Source organism: Puma concolor, chromosome E4 (genome assembly GCF_028749965.1).
Source record: "Puma concolor isolate L17-30 chromosome E4, mPumCon1.1.hap2, whole genome shotgun sequence".
NCBI classification, from domain to species: Eukaryota; Metazoa; Chordata; class Mammalia; order Carnivora; family Felidae; genus Puma; species Puma concolor.
Genome location: NC_141683.1, coordinates 5,513,521 through 5,535,183, shown reverse-complemented (window position 1 = coordinate 5,535,183; position 21,663 = coordinate 5,513,521). Strand labels below are relative to the sequence as shown.

The 21,663-nt window shown below is 61.0% G+C and overlaps 1 protein-coding gene across 4 annotated transcripts; it reads left to right on the top strand.

The window, feature by feature from the left end:
* The first annotated feature begins 447 nt into the window (after positions 1–447).
* On the top strand, positions 448–21,019 carry NECTIN4 (nectin cell adhesion molecule 4). Of its 4 annotated transcripts, XM_086694002.1 has the most exons (10): positions 448–643; positions 2,555–2,713; positions 12,816–13,175; positions 15,185–15,475; positions 16,417–16,537; positions 17,422–17,570; positions 17,807–17,963; positions 18,390–18,477; positions 18,877–18,951; positions 19,242–21,019. In XM_086694002.1, the coding sequence occupies exons 2-10, from the start codon at positions 2,692–2,694 to the stop codon at positions 19,464–19,466; spliced, it is 1,488 nt and encodes a 495-aa protein (XP_086550128.1). In that variant the 5' UTR covers positions 448–643; positions 2,555–2,691; the 3' UTR covers positions 19,467–21,019. The 4 variants fall into 4 exon arrangements, with proteins under 4 accessions (XP_086550128.1, XP_086550130.1, XP_086550129.1 ...); XM_086694004.1 differs by lacking the exon at positions 18,877–18,951 and having other exon boundaries at positions 629–643; positions 18,390–18,465; XM_086694003.1 differs by lacking the exon at positions 448–643 and having other exon boundaries at positions 18,390–18,465.
* The last annotated feature ends 644 nt before the right edge of the window (positions 21,020–21,663 follow it).

Here is a 21,663-nt window from a genome sequence, read left to right as displayed (position 1 = left end):
AGTGGGCACAGCGAAGCTCCGGCTGCAGGGGTGGGGGGCGAAGGGGTGTCTCCGTGGCGGAAAAGCTCCGGGAACCCCTCCTCTGTGCGGGACCCTCTGTGTGAGGGGGGCAGCCCCGGAAGGAGCAGAAATGAGCTTGAAGCCTCTACCTGAAGGAGCCGCGGTCGGTCCCGGGGGACGGAATCAAACCCCGTGTCGGGAATCTTCTGCCACGGTGTCGGTCAGCGCCCCCAAAGCCTCCCTGTGCAAACTGCAGAAGCCAAGGCGACGAGCGCATCGGAAGCAGCTTCGTGTCGCGCAGGGCCACACAGCCGGGCAGGACTGGGTCGCAGACACGCCGTCCACCCTCGTGCCTCCGACTCGGCCCACTCTGATTGGACTACCCCGTCTCTCCCAAAGCCCAGGGTTCTCCCCCCACCCCCACCCCCGTGTCCGCCCCTCCTCCCCCTCGCTCAGCCTGACCCTCGCTCTCACTCTCCTCGCCACCCCACCCCACCCCTCCTCGTCCCTCCCTGACTCACCTCCCAGTCCCACTGACACAAACAAAACTTTCAGCACGACCCACCCCGACCGGTTTGGCCTAGGTGTGCAGCCTGCCGCGGGGACAGACAGGAGTTGCAAGCGGGTGCCCGGCCACAGGACGGTAAGCATCCGCAGGTCCGCTCGCGGAAACAGCCCTGAGCCTGGAGGCGGCACGTGCACGAGGACGCGAAGGGAACGCACGGTGGCGGGACTACGACGTGGCGTCTGCCGGCCGACGCGGCCCCCTCCCCCAACGGAGGGGCTCGCGGAGGGCAGGGGCCGGGTGTTCTGCGGCCCCGTCCCCTCCCTGGAGCCTGGTGCTCAGCGGTGCTCACTAAGTGTCCGTAATTGAACCGAGGCAGGCAGGCCCGGTGACGCCGCTCAGACACGTACGCACGTTAACGATGCCACCGCGGCTTGAATTGTTCCCATTCTTCGGGCCCAGAATGTGGGTGGGAGGGAGGGAGGTAGCGAGGCATGAGGGGAATGGGGGTTCGATGGGGAGCAAAGAACGGAGGGCAGGAAACCAGGCACTGGTCTAGAAAGGCTTCCGCAGCCAGGATTTTCTTCCAGCCCCAGCCCTAGAATCTGCCTTCCGCAGGACTCATCCCAAAAGAGGGACAGAAAGGCCTGCGAATGAGGGCTTGTCCCCCAAGCGCATGGCCCTGGTGAGACACGCAAGATGGCCCCGGGAGCAGAGAGATTTGGAGACGGATATTTGTTTGGTGAGGGAGGGCAACACTTCGACTTCAAGCAGAGGCCTGGCTGGACCACCTTGGGTCCTCGGCCCCAGCGACACCTCGGGCAAGTCCCGCCTCCCGTCAGCTCTCCACACGGCTGGAGCTGGGGGTGAGTGGACCAGGGGCTCACAGACTCCCTGACTGGTTGCACTGTGGCGGGGTTGGGGCCATATGGTGCATGGGAAGGCTGAGGAGATGCGGGAACCAGAACTGGAAACCCACTGCTGTCCCCCCTGCCCCCCCCCCCCATGCCTCGGTTTCTCTGGTGGTTTCCGGGACCAGGAGGGGTGAATCCGTGGGAAGGAAACCGTGTGATAGGATCCGAGGTGTGATAATTATAATTATAATACAGGATGCTCCCCCCTCCCATAGCCCCTGGCCCTACCCCACCCCTGTGACACTGCATCTCAAAGCAGCATCGGGGTGAGGCCGCTTCCCCTGGCACAGGTGGGAACCTGAGTCCTAAAGAGGGGAAGGGGTTTGCCGAGGTGGAGGTGGAGAGGAGCTGGGGAGTTTTGGCATCTGGCCTGGCCCTTGAGGAGGGCCTGCCGGAAATAGCCCTTGAAGAAGGGGTCACTACCAAGGTCACTGCCAAGAGTTGGGGCCATGGTCCTGAGGCCAGGGTTAGAGTCCGGGTGACGGCTCAGGTTCGGGAGAGTCGGGGTGTTCCCTTCCCTGGCCCTCCCTGACCACCCTTTCCACACTGACATCCATTCATTCATGAACGCGCGCCCTCGACAGAAGTGTGTCCCGTGCGGGCCTGGGCGACTGCGACAAAGGCTATAAAACAGGCCTGACTTTCCAGGAGCTCACAGACTACAGCTGCCCGTCCTGGCCCCCGGTTTCACATGTTTAACTGAGTCCCTGGCACGCAGCAGGCTCCAATCCATGTTTCTTGAAACCCAAGCTTACATTTAGTCAAGGAGATAAGATGTGCACAAATTATGGGCGCACAGGCTATAATAAAGGGACTAGCAGAAGCTGGGGAAGGACAGAGGAAGATTCATTTTGGGTGGGAGGCGCTGAGAAAGCCCCACGGAAGACGTGGCCTGTGAGGGCAGCTTTGAAAGATGAATAAGATTGTGACAGAGTTGGGGGTGTGGGGTGTGGAGAACACAGTCTAAGCAAAGTGACCCTCCCTTATTGCCCTTGAACCCCGCTTCCTGCCTCCGGCCAGACAAAAGGGTCCTGCTGCAAATTGTAACCTATATATATATATATATATATTTTTTTTTTCTTTCCTCCCGTTTAGCTCAGTATTTACTTTTTTTTTTTTTTTTTTTTTTTTTTAGCCCCAGTCTGACAGTGAGCTTGTAGCTCCTCGTCACTCAGTGTTCAGGGAGTTCAGAGCCTGCCCCCGTCCTCTGGCTATCCCACATTGGCCAGGAAGGTCTCGTGTCACTTGGTGGTTATATTGTGTGCATCCGGAATGGAATCCCAGGGGCTTACAGGTAGGAATAAACTTACAGGGATACAGGGGCAGAGTATTTGAAATCGAGCTTGACCTTGCAAAGTCCAGACATGTGGTCTTGTCCCATGACCGTGGAGTGTTGGGCTGGTGCACTTTGGGGACTCCTGGCCAGGTGACGAGGAGGCCTTGAAGTGGAGAGAGGATCCAGTGAGGGAGGCCAGGAACCCGTGGGGCTCATTTCTCGGTCAGTCCATCAGCTTCTATATACGGTGGCATTGGGGACGGTGTCACTTAAGCTCCTTCTCGGGCGTCTTGGAACCAGCCCCCTGTCTGAGGATACAGGCGTCTGAGAAAACCGTGTTCCTACCTAAGCTGTGTGTCCTCCAAGGCCGTTCCCCTCCCTGGGCCTCTGTTCTCACCTCAAGCAAGAGGTATATGGGCCAGTCCCGTACTTCCCAGTTCTGGCCCTTCTCTGGTTCTCAGCTTCAAAGCCGAGCCCCTGCAGGAGACTGGGGAACTTGGCAAGGCCCCCGGGAGGCAACGAGGCTGGCTGGGGTGTGGGATGCTTGGGCTCCTTTGCACCCACAAGGGCCTTGCCCCTGTTCCTCCTGGCCTGGTGCCTCCCTCTTTGAGCCACCCTGGGCCTTTTCCTGCCCCGCCCCCCGCACCCTGCCTCTCCCTCCCCAGCCCCTGCCACACTGCCCGGTGAAGCCTGGAGCTGACGATGGGATCCCCCCCCACGCACCCCACCCCCCCGCCGCCACCACCACCACCGCCGGGTCCTTCCCTCCTGCCCTCCCTCCCTGGCGCCCATTAGCTAGCCCAGGCCGTGGGGGCGGTGGCTGGTACGTCTTCGTGCCAGGCCCAACCCCCGGAGACGCACCTGTTCTGACCTGCTGAGCAGGTTCCCAGGTTTCTGCCGTCGTCGTCGTTGGCCACGGCGTGGGAAGCAGCTCTGGGGGAGCTCGGAGCTCCCGATCACGGCTTTTCGGGGGTAGCCGGAGCTGGGCGGGTAGAGGAGGGCTGGGTCCCCAGCAGAGACCCCGGAGGGATAGGCAGGCGAGGCAGTGCCTGAGGACTCCGCGATTTCCTGCCTTCCGGGTCGCGCCCTACCCAGCTCTAGAGCCGGCTCCCAGGGAGAACTCAGGGGACCGTCAGAAACACTGGGCGGCTCTGCCTTTCCACCGATGCCCCTGTCCCTGGGAGCCAAGATGCGGGGACCCGAGGCCTTGCTGCTGCTGCTGCTGCTATTTCCAGGTAGGACTTGCCCGAACCATCGGGACCCTTGCTTCTGAGCCCGAGCCAGCACAGACACGCACACGCATGCACGCACACGCACACACGGACACACGTACACCTAAACATTCTCTTCCCTTTGACTCTGGACTGAGCGACCAATCTCTCTCTCCCACCCCCACCCCCCCACTGCCGATGGCGCCCCCAGAAGGGCCAGCCTCACTCTTTCCCTTCGCGCCCTCTTCCAGCCCCGGGCCACAGCCCTGCGTCTGGGGGCCCTGACCTCCTCTGCCACAGCCTTGCCTCAGCCCGGGAAGCGGACGCGTCGACCCAGTGCAGATGGGGCAGGGAGGTGGCACAGGTGGGGGGCCCTCTCCCCCCAGGGTTTCCTGGAGGCTCCTTCGCCTGCTCCCGGGGCTCCAGAAGTGCTGACTGGAGCTGGGCTGACTCAGGGCGGAGCTGGTGTCAGCAGTCATCAGGGTGCAGGGAGCCTGATGCCCAGACCGTGGACAGGGCCCTTCTGTTCCCTTCTTTTTATGAGGTCCTACAGCACCGGCTTTGGAGCACCTGCTGGGAGACAAGGGGGGAGCTGGGGCGCCTTCACTCGGGCCCCTCTCTTTCCCTGGAGACACTATTTATTTATTTATTTATTTATTTATTTAAAAAAATTTTTTTTTCAACGTTTATTTATTTTTGGGACAGAGAGAGACAGAGCATGAACGGGGGAGGGGCAGAGAGAGAGGGAGACACAGAATCGGAAACAGGCTCCAGGCTCCGAGCCATCAGCCCAGAGCCTGACGCGGGGCTCGAACTCACGGACCGCGAGATCGTGACCTGGCTGAAGTCGGACGCTTAACCGACTGCGCCACCCAGGCGCCCCATCACTATTTAATGGGGGCGGTGATGCTTAGATGAGGGGAGGTCTAGGGTAGAGTATCTTCTAGATAGGGTGTGGTCTCCTTTTGTTTATTCCCTGTCCCCTCATTTTCTCAACTGGATGCCTTCTGTTACTCCTGTCTAATGTGTATATAGTAGATGTAAATTACAGGAATTGACAATCTCCAGAGTGGGGGACAGAATGCGTGTGTGTGTGCGTGTGTGCGCGTGCGTCTAAGCATGTGTATGCACAGTGACCCCACAGTGGGATTCCCTAGGCTCTTTCCAGAGTAATGAGCAACTGAGGAATCTTTGTCCTGGGAAAACAGAGCCCTGTCTGGATAGGCCCGGGAGCAAGGAAGTGTCATTGTCCAGCAGGGCCCGGCAGGGATTCCTTCTCTGTCAGCAGCTGAAGCTGTCAGGAGCATGAGGCACGGATGGGGGGCGGGGGGGGGGGGCACTGCTCCCGTCTGATCTTATAGTGGAGGGGGATGCAAGGGCATCGGCCAGTCTCTAGTCACAGGGTCCTGAGCTCCAACCCCTCTGCTTTCCACCCCTGCCTCAACTCCCATCTTCCAGACAACCCTCCTCACTTGCTCAGGCCCAGAGGGTGGGGTCTGGTCGCTGGGGCCAGAGAACTCAGCAGCCGCTTTTCTGGGGGACCTGGCCACCCTTGAAGAATGGAGCCACAATGTCTCAGGACACGGAAAGGGTCAGAGAGGCCACCGCTCTAACTGCCTCATTTTACAGACAGCAAAACTGAGACAAACAGGCAAGCGACGTCTCAAGACGACTCAGTGTTAGCAGCAAGACCAGGGCGAGTGTCCGGGTCTCCCAGCCTCTGGTCTGTTAAAGGCTAGTAGGTCTGAGTGTGCACGGGGCACAGCCAGGGGACTAAATGCTGGAGATGCGGAGGCAAACAGGACGTGGTCCTGCCTTCTTTTTCCAGGACGTGAGGCTGTTCTAAGAGAAGCCCAGGGAAGGGGAGAGGAGACCTCCTGCAGTCAGGGCATCACCCCGACCTTGCCCAATGCCCGATGGACAGGTGCCATGGCTACGGGGGCACCCTAACTCCAGAATTATCCGGGGTAACTGGGGCCCGGTGAGCCCTCCCCCCTCCCCCCCCCCCCCCCCCCCCGCCATGGCTGCGAGGACCTGCACAGAGCTGGAGGGTGCTCTGAGGCCTGCAGCGTGGGCCCCAGGTTCCCAGCCTGACGACCGCATCCACTGCCGCCCCCCCTTCTGGCTCCTCTCTGTGGAAGCCCCCAGAATGCCGGAGGTCTTGCCTCCAAAAGAGCTTTGGGCTGGGAGTCCGGAGGCTTGCGTTGTGGCCCCATTTCTGGTCTCCATTTGCTAGGTGACCTTTGGCAACTAAGAACGTAGACTTCGGCAGCCCACGAGGTGGGACCCCGGGATCTCTATGGGCCTTCCAGCTCTGCAGTCCTGTGGCGGTGTGCCTGTCCAGCCGCTGCCCGAAGGGGGGTGCTGGGTGCAGGAAGAGGCGGTCAGTCTGGCTGCGGTGATGGCGGGGGGAAGGGTCCTGGCCCATCTCTCAGTGGGGACCAAGGTAGCTTTATGCCGGATGCTGCCTTCCGCCCCTGCCCTGCTGCAAATCAGTGCCCCCCCCCCCCAACTCCTGGGTCATTAGAGCTCTGAGCCCCAGGGCCCTGCCCCACCCCTGACAGGGAGAGGAGCCCAGGCTTGGGAGGCGTCTGACACCACAGTTCTTTGTCTCTCCTTAATGGGATGAATTTCCGGGTAAGGTCCCCTCCCTACTCCCTCCATCTCCTGTCCTGCAGCCGACGGGCTCAAATCTACAGACTACCCTCCAGTGGGATGCTAGTTTCTAGCTCTTTGTCTGGACCCAATCGGGTCCTGTAGGGCCAGAGTGTTGGGGGGGGGGGGGTTGCCCTGAATTCTGTGCCCTCCAAGGATTAGGATCGGCTTTCTACCTGAGGTTAGTTTCCTAGAAAGGGAGGGGCCCCCATCCCTGCTTTTCTGTTCCTGTTTACAGAGGGGGGCAGGCCCTTTCCTGCAGGACCTACCCTAACCCAGGGAAGCCAGAAAGGGAAGCTAGCTTCCCCACCCAAGGTAGCGGGGACTAGGAGAATCACAAGGGAAGCCCCGTGGCCTCAGTGACCTTGGTCCCACCCGGGTGTTTCGCCGGGGCTGGGCTCAGAGGACCCCAGCTACAGAGATGGCGGTGAGGAGTTTGTGGCACAGCGCACCGTCCCAGCTTCTGGAGCATCATCTCGGGGCCCTGGAGTCCTCCAGGCTGAGGAGGACAGCCACTGTAGGGAGCTAGGCCTCGTGAGGAGAGACTACCTGGGCTTTCCGGCCTCCAAAGCTTACTCTAGCACTGACCAAAAGCTAGCAGAGTAGAAGGCTGGGGGTGGGGTGGGGAGCTGAGTCAGGAGGGAAGGGAGGACAGGAGCCTAGGGGCTGAATCTAAAACCACACGCGAAGGTCAAGTTCAGAACTGGGGCCGGGCCACCAAGCCTCGTAGAGGAGGGCTGTGAAGGAGGTGGTTTGGATCGTCTCTCTCTCTGGGACGGGGAGCCTCTGGCCCCAGGAACTTTTCCCAGAGTTTTCTGGCCACCCCCTCCTCGCTTGCCTTTGTAACTGGTGTCCTGAGAGCTGGGTTGATTTGGGGTGGGGCAGAGCTGGCCCCCACTTTGGGGGGAGGTGGCTGGCAGGATTTAGGGGTGCAGGGTGGCTAAGATCTCAGGAGTTTGGGAGAAGCTGAATTCTGGGTCTCCCACCCACAGTGTGGCTGTTGTGGTGACTCAGCCGGGCTCAGACTCTGGCTCCGGGGGGGGTTTAGGGGACTTATCTGTGCTGGGAGCTGTGTCTGGGCCAGAGCCGGGCTGCCTCAAGGCCTGTCCTCCCCCCATTGTTCTCAGCTGCCTTTGTGATTGGTGTGGCCCCCCTCCCCAGACACTAATCTGTGGGTGGGCACTTTGCCCGGGTTGGGAAGCTGTCACTAAGCTGGGGGGCTTAGGACGATGGGGGCCAAGTGAGGGACGTGGATGAAGGCAGACGGAGAGTCTCCTGGTTTTCCAGGCTCCTTAGCACCTCCAAGGCCAAGGTTATGGGAGGAAGGGTGGAAGAAAAAAGGGCTTGCTGGGTGGTTGATGTCACCTGTCTTGAATGGGGGGCTTCAGGGCTCCTCCCAGGTTCTTTCTTACCCCAAATACCCATTCCAGCTCTGTCTGGTAGAGGCTGCCACTGTGGGGCGAGGGGAGGCAAGAGTTAACAAAGGAGCCTGAGCCCCTGGACCGCTTGGACCCCTCCCCCTAGCCCTAAGCAGGAGTCCCCCCCCCCTTCCCACCAAACCCACACCAGACAACCCTCACCCCAGGCCCGGAGCTAGAGCTGGTTTTTCTGGTGGTGGCAGCAGCAGAGGCCTGACAGAGATTCCCAGGGAGAGGCCTCCTGGGGGGCCGAGGGAGGTGGTTGGGGGGTCGGGGGAGGGGGGGGAGTCCTTCTAGCAGGAGCCTGAGGAGCCAGGGGAGGGTGAGCCTCTGTTTTGCTCTGCTGAGGAGTCCTTGACGGCAGTTTCCCATCACCTGGAGGGGCAGTGACCTCATCTCTGGGTACCTCCGCCTGAGATGAATCTGCCCTCAAGTCTGGGGTGAGGTGGGGAGGGGTGCCTGGCTCCGCTCCAGACGGGCCACAGAGGCGAAGGGGCAGAGCCAACCCACCACTGACCATGGGCAGCTAAGACAGACAGACACGTGGAAGCCAGGAAGGACCAGCATCAAAACATTTACCCTGTGTTCAGAGTCCCGCGGGACGGGAGCGCGCACGCGCACACGCACACGGAACAGTGTCCGCACACACACTTGCACACAGACCACTCCGCGGCTCTTGTCTCTGGAGGCAGGCGAGCACAGACACCTTACTAACGATAACACGTGAGCGCTTAGAAGTGCAAAACACCCCCAAGTTCAGCAAGGAGTCGGCCTCACACCCGCCAGGCCCTCTCCCAAAGTCATCAGACATTCACGCGCAAAAGACCCATGCACAGACTCATCGCCAGGACCCCTAGATGCAGGGATACTGAGGGAGAAAGGCCCCTCACAAAGGAAAGCCTCCTTCCCCAACGACGCTGTTATCTGCAGCTGCTAGCCTCAGTTTCCCCTCCTGAGATCGGAGGCCAGGCCCCCCACACAGAGGAAAGCTGGGACCCAGGCAGCCAATCCAGACCAGGAATGGAGGGCCTGTCTGGGAGCGGGCGGGGTACACAGAGGGCAGGGCCCCAAAGAGGCCCGTGGGGGCCTGGCCAGGGGTGGGGGAGGCCGAGGGCAGGGATCCCGTCTGGCCAGTTGGGCCTGTTCTTTCCTTGCGCAAGGTGGTGGCTGGTGGCGGCTGTGGCTGGGCCTGCTGCTCTGTGGCGGCATCTGAATCACCAGGGCTCCTGACCAGCGTCCTGTGCTCCCGGGAGGAGGGGTGGGGACGGTCAGAGGGAGGAGTGCCCAGCCAGCAGAGTCCACCAGCCTCGGCGAACAGTTCGCAGCAGAAGGGTCCGTGGGCTTGGCCCGGCCTGGCAACTACATGCCCACGGGGTGACCTCACCAGGCGGGCGGCGTGTCTCCTTCGCTCTGGTGACATCATCATGCTGACGCCAGGCGGGCACTGGGTGGGGGAGAGAGGGAGGAGGCAGGGCCGGCCTGCCCTGGCCTGGGAGTCTGGGCTTCTGGGTCCAGTTTAGTCCAGGATGGGGATTCTAGAGCCCAAGTTCTCTCCTCCTTCTGTTGCAGCCCCTGTGTGTGTGTGTGTGTGTGTGTGTGTGTGTGAAGTGTGAGGGGCTGTTGCCCGAAGCTGTGATGCTCCTGGTGAATAGGGGACTTAGGACAATGCGGGGCTGTGGGAGAGATCCTGAAAGGACTCTGCTGTTTTGCTGGGTTCTTCATCCTGCGAAGCATGGGCTTGTTGCTCGGCGGTGGGGATCTTGGACTTACGGGGAGGGACGCAGAGGACCGCGACGCAGGCATATGGTCTGTTGTGCCCTAAGGGAGACGTATGTTGGGGAAAATGTGGGCGATGCGTTGTGGAGAGGGGCCGGATGGTTGGCAAGCATAGGGATAGGGATGGGAAATACGCCATCCGACGGTGTCCCGTAGAAGGGTCTGAGTGTCCCAGCGGAGCAGGGCTTGTGACCCCTGTGCCTGTGGAAACCAGTGCTTGAAGCAGAGGATGTGCTGGGGGCTGAGCCCCCATCTCCAGCCCACCTCCAGCCCTTCCTTGGCAGCCCTGCTCCCTGCCAAGGAGGGGTGCAGGCGATGAGCCGGACTCCCAGGCCGGGCTGGGTGGGACCGACACCAGCTTAGGCAGGTCAGGGCCCCGGTATCTGGCCCTGCAGGTCTGTCCCGTCCCGTTCGGGTCCTCCCAGCTCCCGACAGCACCCTCCCTCCCTCCGCCCCTGCTCACAGGGTCACGGGACCCCCTTCCTCTGGCCTATGCTCAGCCTCCCCGGAGCCCTCTGGTCCACCCGAGTGGACCACTTCCTCCCTCCATAACCGCCCCGTCCAGCCCCGGCCTTCTCCCTGTGTGCGGTCAGAGCTGTTCCCTCTGGCATCGAACCCAGGTAGCCAGCCCAGCCTGCCTCCACCCCGGGCTGCCATGCCACCCCCCTCCCTGTCTGCCCAGCCCAGCCCAAGGTTCATTCCTGCTCGCTCTACCTTTTCCTTCTTCTCCCTGTCTCTCTCTCTCTGTCATTCATTCATTCATTAACATTCATTCAATAAACATTCAATTCATTCAATAAACATTCATCGAGGTCCCCTTATGTGCCAAGAAGGCAGACCACCTGCCACTGAGCCCTAAGTCAGAAAACCGTGTTTCCCTATGTGATGTGAGACCCAGCTTCTTCTCTTGGGCAGCTCCGTCCAGCGGGACAGGCAGACGGGAAGCGCCCAAATGCAATCCAGGGGGGATACAGTACGGTGGTGAGGTCAGAGCAGGGCGCTAGGGCAGGAGGGAGCGAGGGCCCCTCATTCTGCCTGAGGTGGGGGTGGGGTGGCGGAGGAAGCGTTGTCTAAGCGGAGTCTAAGGCTGAGTAGGAGTCATCCCTCCAGACACCGGGAGGAGCGCCTCCCGGGAGGGGCCCGGGTGAGCCAGGCATGTGTGGCCAGAGGCAGGGGCTGCGCGCTGCGGGGAGCTGCTGGATATACATCCCAAGGCAGAGAGCTCTTGGCTTCCCAGAGAGAACCCTCCCTCTGTCCCCAGCCCTGCGTTTCACATGCCTTATTCCACGAATTTATTTATTCCTCCTGGACCATGAGTTTCCCCAGGCCCCGCCCCCCCTCCTACATCACTCATCCTGGAACCGGTAGGAGTTGTCTTTGTCCGGCCTCTCTTTTCTCTCTCTCTCTCTCTGGTCAGTGATCAAATCCTGCCGAGGGTCCTCCAGGACCGTCCCCTCCTCCCTGTCCCACAGCATGAAGGGTTCCTAGAGAGTCTCGGGGCTTCAGTCTCCCTGCTTTCCAGCCGGAGGGCACACAGCCACTGGCCTCTTGCCACAGTGATGGCTCCCCATGAGTTCCTTCCCCTGGTGTGCAAGGCCCAAGCACGCGTACCTGTCCTGTTGGACGCATACCGCCTGCCTTAGGTGCGTTCTTTCCACCCTGCTTCCTGAGCCAGCCAGCCTCTCCACCTCTCTGGGTCCCTCACCTGGAATCCCTTTCTGGGGTCGCCCCCTCCTGGTCCTACCCAACTCATGCACGAGGCCCTCCCGCAGACTCGGGTCCACGGTGACTGTCCCATCCCCCAAGTGGCCTGCAACACACCCTGAGCACTAAATCAGAGACCGTCACGCCTTTCCATACACGTCCACAAAATGTGTCTCCAGACCTCAGGTTCCATGAGGACAAGACAAGAAAGGGATCCTTCTTTTTTTTTTTTAATTTTTTTTTTCAACGTTTATTTATTTTTGGGACAGAGAGAGACAGAGCATGAACGGGGGAGGGGCAGAGAGAGAGGGAGACACAGAATCGGAAACAGGCTCCAGGCTCTGAGCCATCAGCCCAGAGCCCGACGTGGGGCTCAAACTCCCGGACCGCGAGATCGTGACCTGGCCGAAGTCGGACGCCTAACCGACTGCGCCACCCAGGCGCCCCAAGGGATCCTTCTTTGAAAACGAGGTGACCTGATAGATGCCCCTGGGTGCTGCGTGCTGTCCTTGTCGATGCACAGAACGCTCGCCCTTCCCTGCTGGTCCCCGTCTCTGCCTCTCTGATTCCTGGTCGCTCGCCACCGTTCTGACCCTGTCGCTGGGTGTCTGCCCTGACCTCATCTCTCTGGGCTTCTGACCTGGGGCCTTTCTGTCTTCAATGACTTGTCATACCTGTCTCTGAGCCTCCGTTGCGGCCATTCCTCCCACAGAGAAGGCCTGCTCTCTGGGAATCCAGATCGGTCATCTTGAAGCCATGAAAAGAATGTTCTGAAGGGCCCCTTCGCCCCCTACATGCCCCATCCCAGCCGCCAGCTGCCTTCCATCCCTGCCTCGTCTCCTGGCCACACTTCCTGAAAGCGTTCACTTTCGCCCCCGCCCCCGCCCCCTCCTTGGTGGGTTGAACCTTCTGTGAAAGTTTGCCCAGGGCTTCCCCGGTCTCTGCGCCCAAAACCCATTTCCGTGAGAGGACTGGGAACTCCCTGAGGGCGGAGGCTGGCTCTCTCCAGCTGCAGCCTCCCGCCTCTCGCCTCCTCTCGGTGGCTCAGGACACACTCCTGGGCTGGGAGAGGGTGTGGCTCTCCCACCCGGCGTCCCCGTGGCCTTAGGCAAGTCACTTCCTCTCTCTGGGCCTCAGTTTCCTCATCTGTCAAATGGCGATAATAACGCCCACCTCGGGAATGCTGTGTGGATCTAATGAGGTAATGGACTGAACGCGCTTGGCAAGCAGAAAGTGCTCCAGGAGTTCCGGTGGCCTCCTCGCCCCCGGGCGTCTGCATCAGGAAGTCCTCCCCCCCCCCCCCCCGGGGGTCCCGCCGCGCCCCTAATCTAGGCTGCTCCTGTCTGCCCCCTGCAGGCCGCTGCCGGGCGGGCGAGCTGGAGACCTCGGACCCGGTGACCGTGGTGCTGGGCCAGGACGCCAAGCTGCCCTGCTTCTACCGAGGGGAGCCCGGCGAGCAGGTGGGGCAGGTGGCGTGGGCTCGGGTGGACGCGGGCGAGGGCGCCCGGGAGCTCGCGCTGCTGCACGCCAAGTACGGGCTGCACGTGAGCGCGGCCTACGAGGGCCGCGTGGAGCAGCCGCCGCCGCCACGCAGCCCCCTGGACGGCGCCGTGCTCCTGCGCAACGCGGTGCAGGCCGACGAGGGCCAGTACGAGTGTCGCGTCAGCACCTTCCCCGCAGGCAGCTTCCAGACGCGGCTGCGGCTCCGCGTGCTGGGTAAGTGGGGTGCGGGGCGCACAGGGCCACCAGGCCCTCGCCCGCGGCTTCGCAGGCGAGAGCAGGGGTGGGGGGCGCCGAGAGGCGTGGGGCAGCGGGCGAGCGGGAGTAAGAGGTGGGGTCCCGTAGGGGTGAGGGAGCCCGGCGCAGTCCATCCTCCCACCCAATCCAGAAATTCCCTCCGAGTGACCTCAGCAGCTTGCCACGCACACAGCAGTCAGCCTGGGGGAAGAGTCCACGCAACAGAACATTCTTCTGTTGACTTGCACCACCCTCCCTGGTCGCTGTCGCCCTCCGAAGCAAGGTGGCACAGGCTCATTCTCTCCTCTGCCCGCGAGCCTTTCAAAGAGCTGAGGACCTTTGCCATCCCCCACGCCCACCCCAGCCCCCAGTCTCCTCTTCTGGAAGCTACACTTACTAGTTCCCGCAGTGGTTCTACCAAAGGCACTCCTTCGCAGCCTCCCTGGCCATCCACGGTTTTAAAATGTGGGGCCGAGATATGGACCACGGGGACCCAGCCCCCCACGGGCGTGGCTGTGCCTGACCAGTGGGGCTCATACCTTTCCTGGTCTGGACCTTCAGTGAATGTGGCTGGAGATCACAATCACCTTTTATTTTACTCTATTTTATTTTTAAGTTTATTTGTTTATTTTGAGAGAGAGAGAGCGAGCGAGCGCGTGCACCAGCCTGGGAGGGGCAGAGAGAGGAGACAGAGAGTCCCAAGCAAGCAGGCTCTGCACCGTCAGAGTAGAGCCTGACACGGGGCTCGATCTCAGACCGTGAGATCATGACCTGAGCCAAAGTCAAGAGGCAGACGCTCAACCAACTCAGACACCCAGGCGCCCCTCACCATCACCTTTCTTTCTTTCTTTTTTTTTTTTTATTTTTTTTTCAACGTTTTATTTATTTTTGAGACAGGGAGAGACAGAGCATGAATGGGGGAGGGTCGGAGAGAGAGGGAGACACAGAATCGGAAACAGGATCCAGGTTCTGAGCGGTCGGCACAGAGCCCCACGCGGGGCTCGAACTCACGGACAGTGAGATCGTGACCTGAGCTGAAGTCGGACGCTTAACCGACTGAGCCACCCAGGCGCCCCCACCTTTCTTTTAAACCACCATTTTGGGGGCGCCTGGGTGGCGCAGTCGGTTAAGCGTCCGACTTCAGCCAGGTCACGATCTCGCGGTCCGGGAGTTCGAGCCCCGCGTCAGGCTCTGGGCTGATGGCTCAGAGCCTGGAGCCTGTTTCCGATTCTGTGTCTCCCTCTCTCTCTGCCCCTCCCCCGTTCATGCTCTGTCTCTCTCTGTCCCAAAAATAAATAAACGTTGAAAAAAAAAAATTTAAAAAAATAAACCACCATTTTGCGCTGTGGGCTCTTGTGGTCGATGGATGCCCTAGACCTATGGTCTACTTAAGGCTTTTGCATTTTGTGCTTGAGCTGTTCATGTCAAGAAGATAGGAATAAAGAACCTTCTTCAGTTTCCCTTTATCTGCGTGGAACTTAGTAACACTAGCCTTGGGGGGTGAAAATCCTGAGTGTGAATCTGGGCCCCATCCTCCAACAGCTGACCATCTGGGACAAATCCTCTAACCTCCCCAACGCGCCGCTGTCCCGACTTGTAGAACAGGGGTAGGGATGCCCACCTCGCTGGCCCGCCGGCAGGATTAATGAGATAACATCGATCGAGTGTTTAGCACGATACCCGGCACATAATAAGTGCTCACTAAGTGCTGGCTATTATTATTAGGACAAAGATGTTGTCTGGTCAGCTCTTTATTTACTTCATCATTTCTTATTAAAAAATGATCCCTGCTCATTGTAAAAAAAATTTTTTTAAATCAAAACAATGGAGAAAGCTGAAAGCCTACCACTCATCTGGTGGTGTCCACGTTGGTGAGATAAGACAACGAATAGGGCCTGAAAATGTTTCCTTGCAAGACCGAGCTGGGACGGGCCAGGGCCTCCTGACGGGTGTGCAGACCGTGACCCCTGCCTCCTCCCCCCCTGCAGTGCCTCCCCTGCCCTCCCTGAACCCTGGTCCGGCGCTAGAAGAAGGCCAGGGCCTGACGCTGGCAGCCTCCTGCACAGCAGAGGGCAGCCCAGCCCCCAGCGTGACCTGGGACACAGAGGTCAAGGGCACCGCCACCAGCCGCTCCTTCAAGCACTCCCGCTCAGCTGCTGTCACTTCGGAGTTCCACCTGGTGCCCAGCCGCAGCATGAATGGGCAGCCACTCACCTGCGTGGTGTCCCATCCGGGCCTGCTGCAGGACCAAAGGATCACCCACATCCTCCAAGTGGCCTGTGAGTACTTGGATCTTGGGTAGAGACTCACCAGTCTGGCCAGGCTGGATCGTGAAAGGCGGCCTTGTGTGGCCGGGAGACCCCTAGTGCAAAGGTAGAAGACCAGGAGGCCGTCCCGGATGACCTTGACAGATCGCTCAGACCTCTCTGGCCTTTGGTGTCCTGTTTACCAAGGGGGTTGTCCTGTGCCACAGGGTTGTTGGGAGAATCCGGTATAAACACAGACTTGAAAGCACTTTGTGACGCACACGAAGAGAGTCAGCTTCGGGCCCCACAGCTTGACCCTGGTTCTGGTCGGACAAGCCCTATTTCTGCCGTGCACCGGCTGTTAGTCAATCTTGTCCGTCTTCATTTTCCTCCGCAGCAGGAGTATAATTATGCGAACTTTACAGGGTTCCGATGGGAATTAGAAACCACAAACGCGAAGCATCTCACACGACGCTGAGGGCTTGAATGGTCCTCAGTCCGCAGCGGATACCGTTTTCCCAGCACTAAGCTCAGAGCCTCTCCGGGCACAGGGCTGTTTTCTATTCACACGAACCCAGCATTTGGCACAAAGTAGGCCCTCGACAAATGTTTGTCAAGGAAATGTACAGACAAGTAGGATCGTTACGTCTTTGGAGAATCAGGGAGCATTGACGGAACACCTGTTCCGTGACTAGCACTATGCCGGGGACCACAGGGGATTCCGAAAAAGCGTGACTCTTTGCTGAGGGACTTCTAGGCTCGTTGCCCAGACAAACCACACTGGGCTCTGAGCTCAGAGCTCCACGCGGGAGCCGGGGGGCCAGGACCCGGCGGCCAGGCTGGGCTGGGCTGGGTTTGGAAGCAGATGAGAAGGACAGAGAAGGGCAGGGTGGGGCCCGAGCAGGGGGGCCCCTGGAGGAGCAGATGATGGAAAGCCTCATTCCCCTTCTTCCTCCTCCCTCCTCCCACTCCAGTCCTCACCGAGGCCTCTGTGAGGGGCCTCGAAGACCAAAAGCTGTGGCAGGTGGGCAGAGAAGGTGCTACCCTCAAGTGCCTGAGCGAGGGATACCCTTCTCCCTCGTACAACTGGACACGGTAAGGGCCTGGCCCGGGGGGAGGGCCTCGCTTGTGGCCAGGGTCCTTCCCTCGCAGGGCTGCCGTGTCCTCGTTAGGGGCTGGGACAGTATATTCTGGACCCCGGATAAAGTGGGGCACGTGTTCAGGCCCACTCAAGAATACGCATGGTCACCAAATATCACGATTGGCTTGCACCCGGGGGCCCACGATGCACGCGGTCGTTGGGAGGGAACAAGCTAGTAAGTCCTCGGCTTTTCCCCCTAACTCTTCAAACGCGAGACATAGCGCAAGATTTAAATATTAATGTTTTATATGTTTACGTGAGTACCTGAGGCGGAGAGGACAAAAAGGCACTGCTGTGATCTTGTAAGACCCTTGTAAGCACCTTAGAAGTGCCAGCCGCCCGCCTCTGCCGGTTCCTTGGCTTTTTCCCGGGTCTCAGGTGTCCAGGGGGTTGGGGAGAGGTTAGGTGCACACGTGTGTGAGCCCCCGACAGGCACATTCTCACACGTGAGCGGATGAACCGTGCGTGTGGCCTCGTGCATGCCCCGGGCTCCGTTCAGGTCCCCTGCCACGCAATGTCGTGGGTGTTGGGGCGTGCGGTCACACTCTCCCAGTCCGTCTGAGCCCAGAGAGGGACGGGGTGTCCTGCGGTGTGGACCTCATACCGTGTCTACCTGGTACCCAGTGCCGGGTGACGTGTGTGTGGGGGGGGGGGGGGGTGCCCGGGTCAGCCTGGGCGGCAGGGAGCAGGGGCCTCTGCCCAGACCTGCCCGGGGGAGGGAGGGGCACCGTGGGAACAGCCAGCGGCTCGGGTGACGTCACGGGGGCGGGAGAGGAGAGCTGCCCGGGCACGTTGGGTGGGGGCAGCCTCGGGCCGCCGCAGCCTCCCTGTCGTCCAGGTTGGACGGGCCTCTGCCCAGCGGGGTGCGAGCGGAAGGGGACACTCTGGGCTTTCCTCCGCTGACCCCCGAGCACAGCGGCATCTACGTGTGCCACGTCAGCAACGAGCTCTCTTCGAGGGATTCCCAGGTCACTGTGGACATCCTTGGTGAGCACCGGGGCAGACACGGGGCGGGGGGGCCCGGCCGAGAGCCCGGAGGGGCAATGGTGACAGACAGAGAGGGTGAGCTGGGGGCGGGGGGGGGGGGGTGCTGGACCGCGTGTATTTTGCAGAGGGTCAGGCTGAGGGGGTGGTTTGGGGGGAGTGTTGGGAGGACACGGGGGCAGGGTTGGGGAGGGCGGGGGTGTGGGCAGCCACCCCAGACCGAGGCCTGTCTCCCGCAGACCCGCAGGAGGCCCCCGGGAAGCAGGTGAACCTGGTGTCGGCCTCAGTGGTGGTGGTGGGCGTGATCGCCGCACTCTTGTTCCTCCTGCTGGTGGTGGTGGTGGTGCTCATGTCCCGGTACCATCGGCGCAAGGCTCAGCAGATGACCCAGAAATAGTGAGTCGTGGCCGCTCGGGGTGGGGGGGTGGGGGGGGCGGAGCTAAGCTGGGGGCAAAGCCGGCCGGGCGGAGCGGGAGGTGGGGGCCCCGGCACCCAGGAGAGAGGGGAGGCGGGCGGGGGGGGGGGGGGGCTGACGGCTGGGGAGCTCATGGACCGGAGCTGGGCAGGGTCCTTCGGGGAGCCAGGGGCGCTGGGGCCACAGCTGAGTGGGGAGGGAGGCCCAGATCCACGTGCCCGGGTATCCCCAAACACACACACCCTAGCGGGGCTCACGCTCGCTCTGCAGCCACTCACTCACACTGGGGGGGGGGGGGGACAGCACAGCCCCCACACCCTCCAGCCCCGGCTCACATAGGCTCTCGGCCTGCCCACCTTGGGAGCCACCAGTACCCTCAGCTCCTAACAAGGGCGTGTCTTTCCCAGTGAGGAGGAGCTGACCCTGACCCGGGAGAACTCCATCCGGAGGCTGCACTCCCATCACTCGGACCCCAGGAGCCAGGTGTGTGCCAAGGTCGGGTGCATCTGGGAGCGGGTTGGGGGAGGGGAAGGGTGGGGAAGAGAGGTGGGGGGAAGGGGGGCTCGGGGGGCCCTTCTGCAGACCAGGAGGACAGACAGCCCTCGGCCAGGTCTGGCCACTGACTCGCGGCTTGGGCTGGGGGTAGGGCTGTTTTGGGGTCCACTCTGGGTCCACCTGGCCCCCCTTTAGCACTGGCCCCCGGGGCTGCTCGGGGAAGCCGCCGTCAGCCCTGGCTCCAGGGTGGGGCCGGGTGGGGGGGCGAGGACGGGCGTCAGGGAGAGCAGACAGGCAGACAGGTGGACAGGTCAGGTGGACAGGTCGGGTGGGGGGAGAGGTGATGACGGAGGAGGCTGAGCCCTGTTCTGACTCCTCCCCCATGTCCGGGCCCCACAGCCGGAGGAGAGTGTAGGGCTGAGAGCCGAGGGCCACCCCGATAGTCTCAAGGACAACAGTAGCTGCTCTGTGATGGTGAGGCCCCCCGGCCCCACCGGCGTCCCCACCACTGTCCTCAGGCCCCTCTCCTGCTCGGGGATGTGGCGCGCCAGCCGCCCCTCACCAGACCCTCTGTCTCGGGCCGGCACCTCGGCCGTGCCTTTGTTCACCCGTGGCTCTCCTTCCCCCGCTCCGCGCCTGACGCTCATTCCTGGCCCCCCGCGTCTGAGCCCCTGACCTCTGACCCTACGGCTCCCCACCCGGCCCCCCTCCCGTCTGGCTCCCCTGCCTGGGGTCCTGACTTGCCCTCTGCCCTTGGCGTCCAGAGCGAAGAGCCGGAGGGCCGTAGTTACTCGACGCTGACCACGGTGAGGGAGATTGAAACCCAGACGGAACTGCTGTCTCCAGGCTCCGGGCGGGCAGAGGAAGAGGAAGATCGGGACGAAGGCATCAAACAGGCCATGAACCATTTCGTCCAAGAGAACGGGACCCTGCGGGCCAAACCCACGGGCAATGGCATCTACATCAATGGGCGGGGGCATCTGGTCTGACCCAGGCCTGCCTCCGTCCCCTAAGCCTGGCTCCTTCTGCTGACCTGGGGATTTCTGTTCAGGGAGAGGGGGCTCTCTAAACACCCTATTTCTTCAGGAAGATGCTCCCCATCCCGACTGCTCGACCTGTTCCTCCAGCCCCTCTGTTCGACCAAGGTGGGGGGGGGCTCTGCTGGTTGAGTCCTTCCCTGTGTGTGTGTGTGTGTGTGTGTGTGCGCGCGTGTGCGTGTGCACGCAGATCACCGTGTGCATGTGTGAGCATTCGCTGACCTTGTGCGTGTGCGGGGGTGATGTGCCCGTGCTTCATGTCAGCGTCCAAGTGAACTGCGGTGGGTTTGCTGGCGCGTCGTGTGGCTGCGTGACCTCTACCCGTAAGCACAGGTTATCTCCTCGGACCCCAGAGCAGTATTAATGACGCAGAGGTTGGAGGTGAGAGGTGGAGACGGTGGGCCAGACCCAGGTGCACGGGCCGGAGCTGGATTCTGGCCTCCTCTGAGTTGGGGAGCTGGGCTCCCTCCACTTGAAAGCCAGCGGGGGGCCAGTGTGAACGGCCAGCTCAGGGGCCTGCCAGGCTAACCCCGTTCAGGAAGAAGCCCCTGGCCATCTGGTGGCCTCTGGTGGCCTCTGGGCCCTGCTGCACCTGCTTATTTTCTACAAATAGACCTGCTGGGGGAGTTTCTGTAGGGAATACTGCTCCGAATACTTTAATACGAGACACAAAAATTTGAATTTCTTTCAAATTGTCTTTGAAAGAAAATTTGCGCTGCCTCTGGATGTTTGTTATTGCTTGGACTGCTTGGAGTATGATTAGCCGACAACCCTGGGAGTCAGCCACTGGTCAGCCACCCCCCTCCCGAGAGACTGTGCTCAGACCCCAGCAGGGGGCCAACGCCCATGGTTCTGAAAGGTGTTCCTGCTAAGACACTTTAATTTAGGCAGCCTCTTGGGAGGGAGCCTGGAGTTGTGGAGTCTGAGTCAACGGTGTGAGCCCCTCGGTCAGGGGCTGCAGGAGGACAGGGTGGGGTCCCTGGCCCTAGAGGCTCCCCGGTCCCTTCCCTACCGCGTCTTTTTTCTTAGTTGCGTCCCCAGTTGTTTGTGGTCCCTTGGGGGGGGGGGGTGCGGGGACTGGGTGACAAGGGCTCCTGGTTCACAGGTGGTGTAAGGGAGGAAGGGTCGTGATTACAGACCGGGGGGAGGGGGGGGTCAGGTGGGGCAAAGCTGCCGCTGGAGGCAAGAATGTCTCCTTTCCCCCAGGGAACTCTGGGTCACTAGCTTGGGGCTCTTTTGGAAGTTTTGGGCGGGGGGTGCTGGGGTTAGATACGGTCCACCGTTGCCTTGCCCACCCGAAACACACTCGGCCAGAATGCCAAGATTTTGTACCCAAACCCCACTTGGCCCAGAAACAGCTGGATTTCACCCCCTGCTCCCTGGCCAGCTCAGGACTTTGGATGTGGAGCCCAAAGATCTGGGGTCCTAGTGTGTACATTTTGTGTAAATATGTGCATATTTGTATATAAAATGATATTCTGTTTTTAAATAAACAGATAAAAGCTGTTCTGCCTGGTTCCTGTCTTGCCCCTGAGCTGTGTAAGCCTTGAACAACTCGATTCTCCCTCTGCATCGTCCTCCCTGCAGCCCCGTGTAGGGCAGGAGAGAGCGTGTCTGTGGCTGGGAGGTAAAGGGGAAAGACGTGTCCCCGCCAGGCCCTCTGCCGTCTCCCAGAGTCCCCGGGTCCTTCTGGGACAGCCGGCGCCCTTGTGCGCCCTGTTGTCAATCCTGTGTCGTGCCCCAGCGTCACCAAAATGGGCCTGGGAGGCAGAATGCTGTGCACGCTCTTTCCAGACAAAGAAGCTGGCCCTCCAATGAGTTCCGTGGAAAGAGCTGGAAGGATTAGAAATCACCTAGTTCACCCCCTTCCTTGTCACATGTGTGGAAACAGGCTCAGCGAGGTAATGGGACTCGTCACAGGCCCGCCAGGGGCCCAGCCTGGTATCCTCCTGGGGGCTCCGCACGGCCCTGTGCCACCTCGCTCTCAGGCCGGCCCCCTGTCTCCGCCTCGGAACCCCGAATTCTGATCTCCGAGGGTGTCAGGCACCTGCTCACGCCCCAGGCGCCGCCACCCCACCCCGGGGCTCTGACATCACCTCCCCTTGACCAATGAGCGAAGTCCCAGCGCTGGGTTGAGGATGTGAATGTC

Coding starts and splice junctions, on each gene's coding strand:
- NECTIN4 (XM_086694005.1), top strand. CDS start 3,861: ATGCCCCTGTCCCTGGGAGCCAAGATGCGGGGACCCGAGGCCTTGCTG. Junction 3,931..12,815: donor GCTGCTGCTGCTATTTCCAG/GTAGGACTTGCC, acceptor TGCCCCCTGCAG/GCCGCTGCCGGGCGGGCGAG. Junction 16,538..17,421: donor CCCTCGTACAACTGGACACG/GTAAGGGCCTGG, acceptor CCTGTCGTCCAG/GTTGGACGGGCCTCTGCCCA.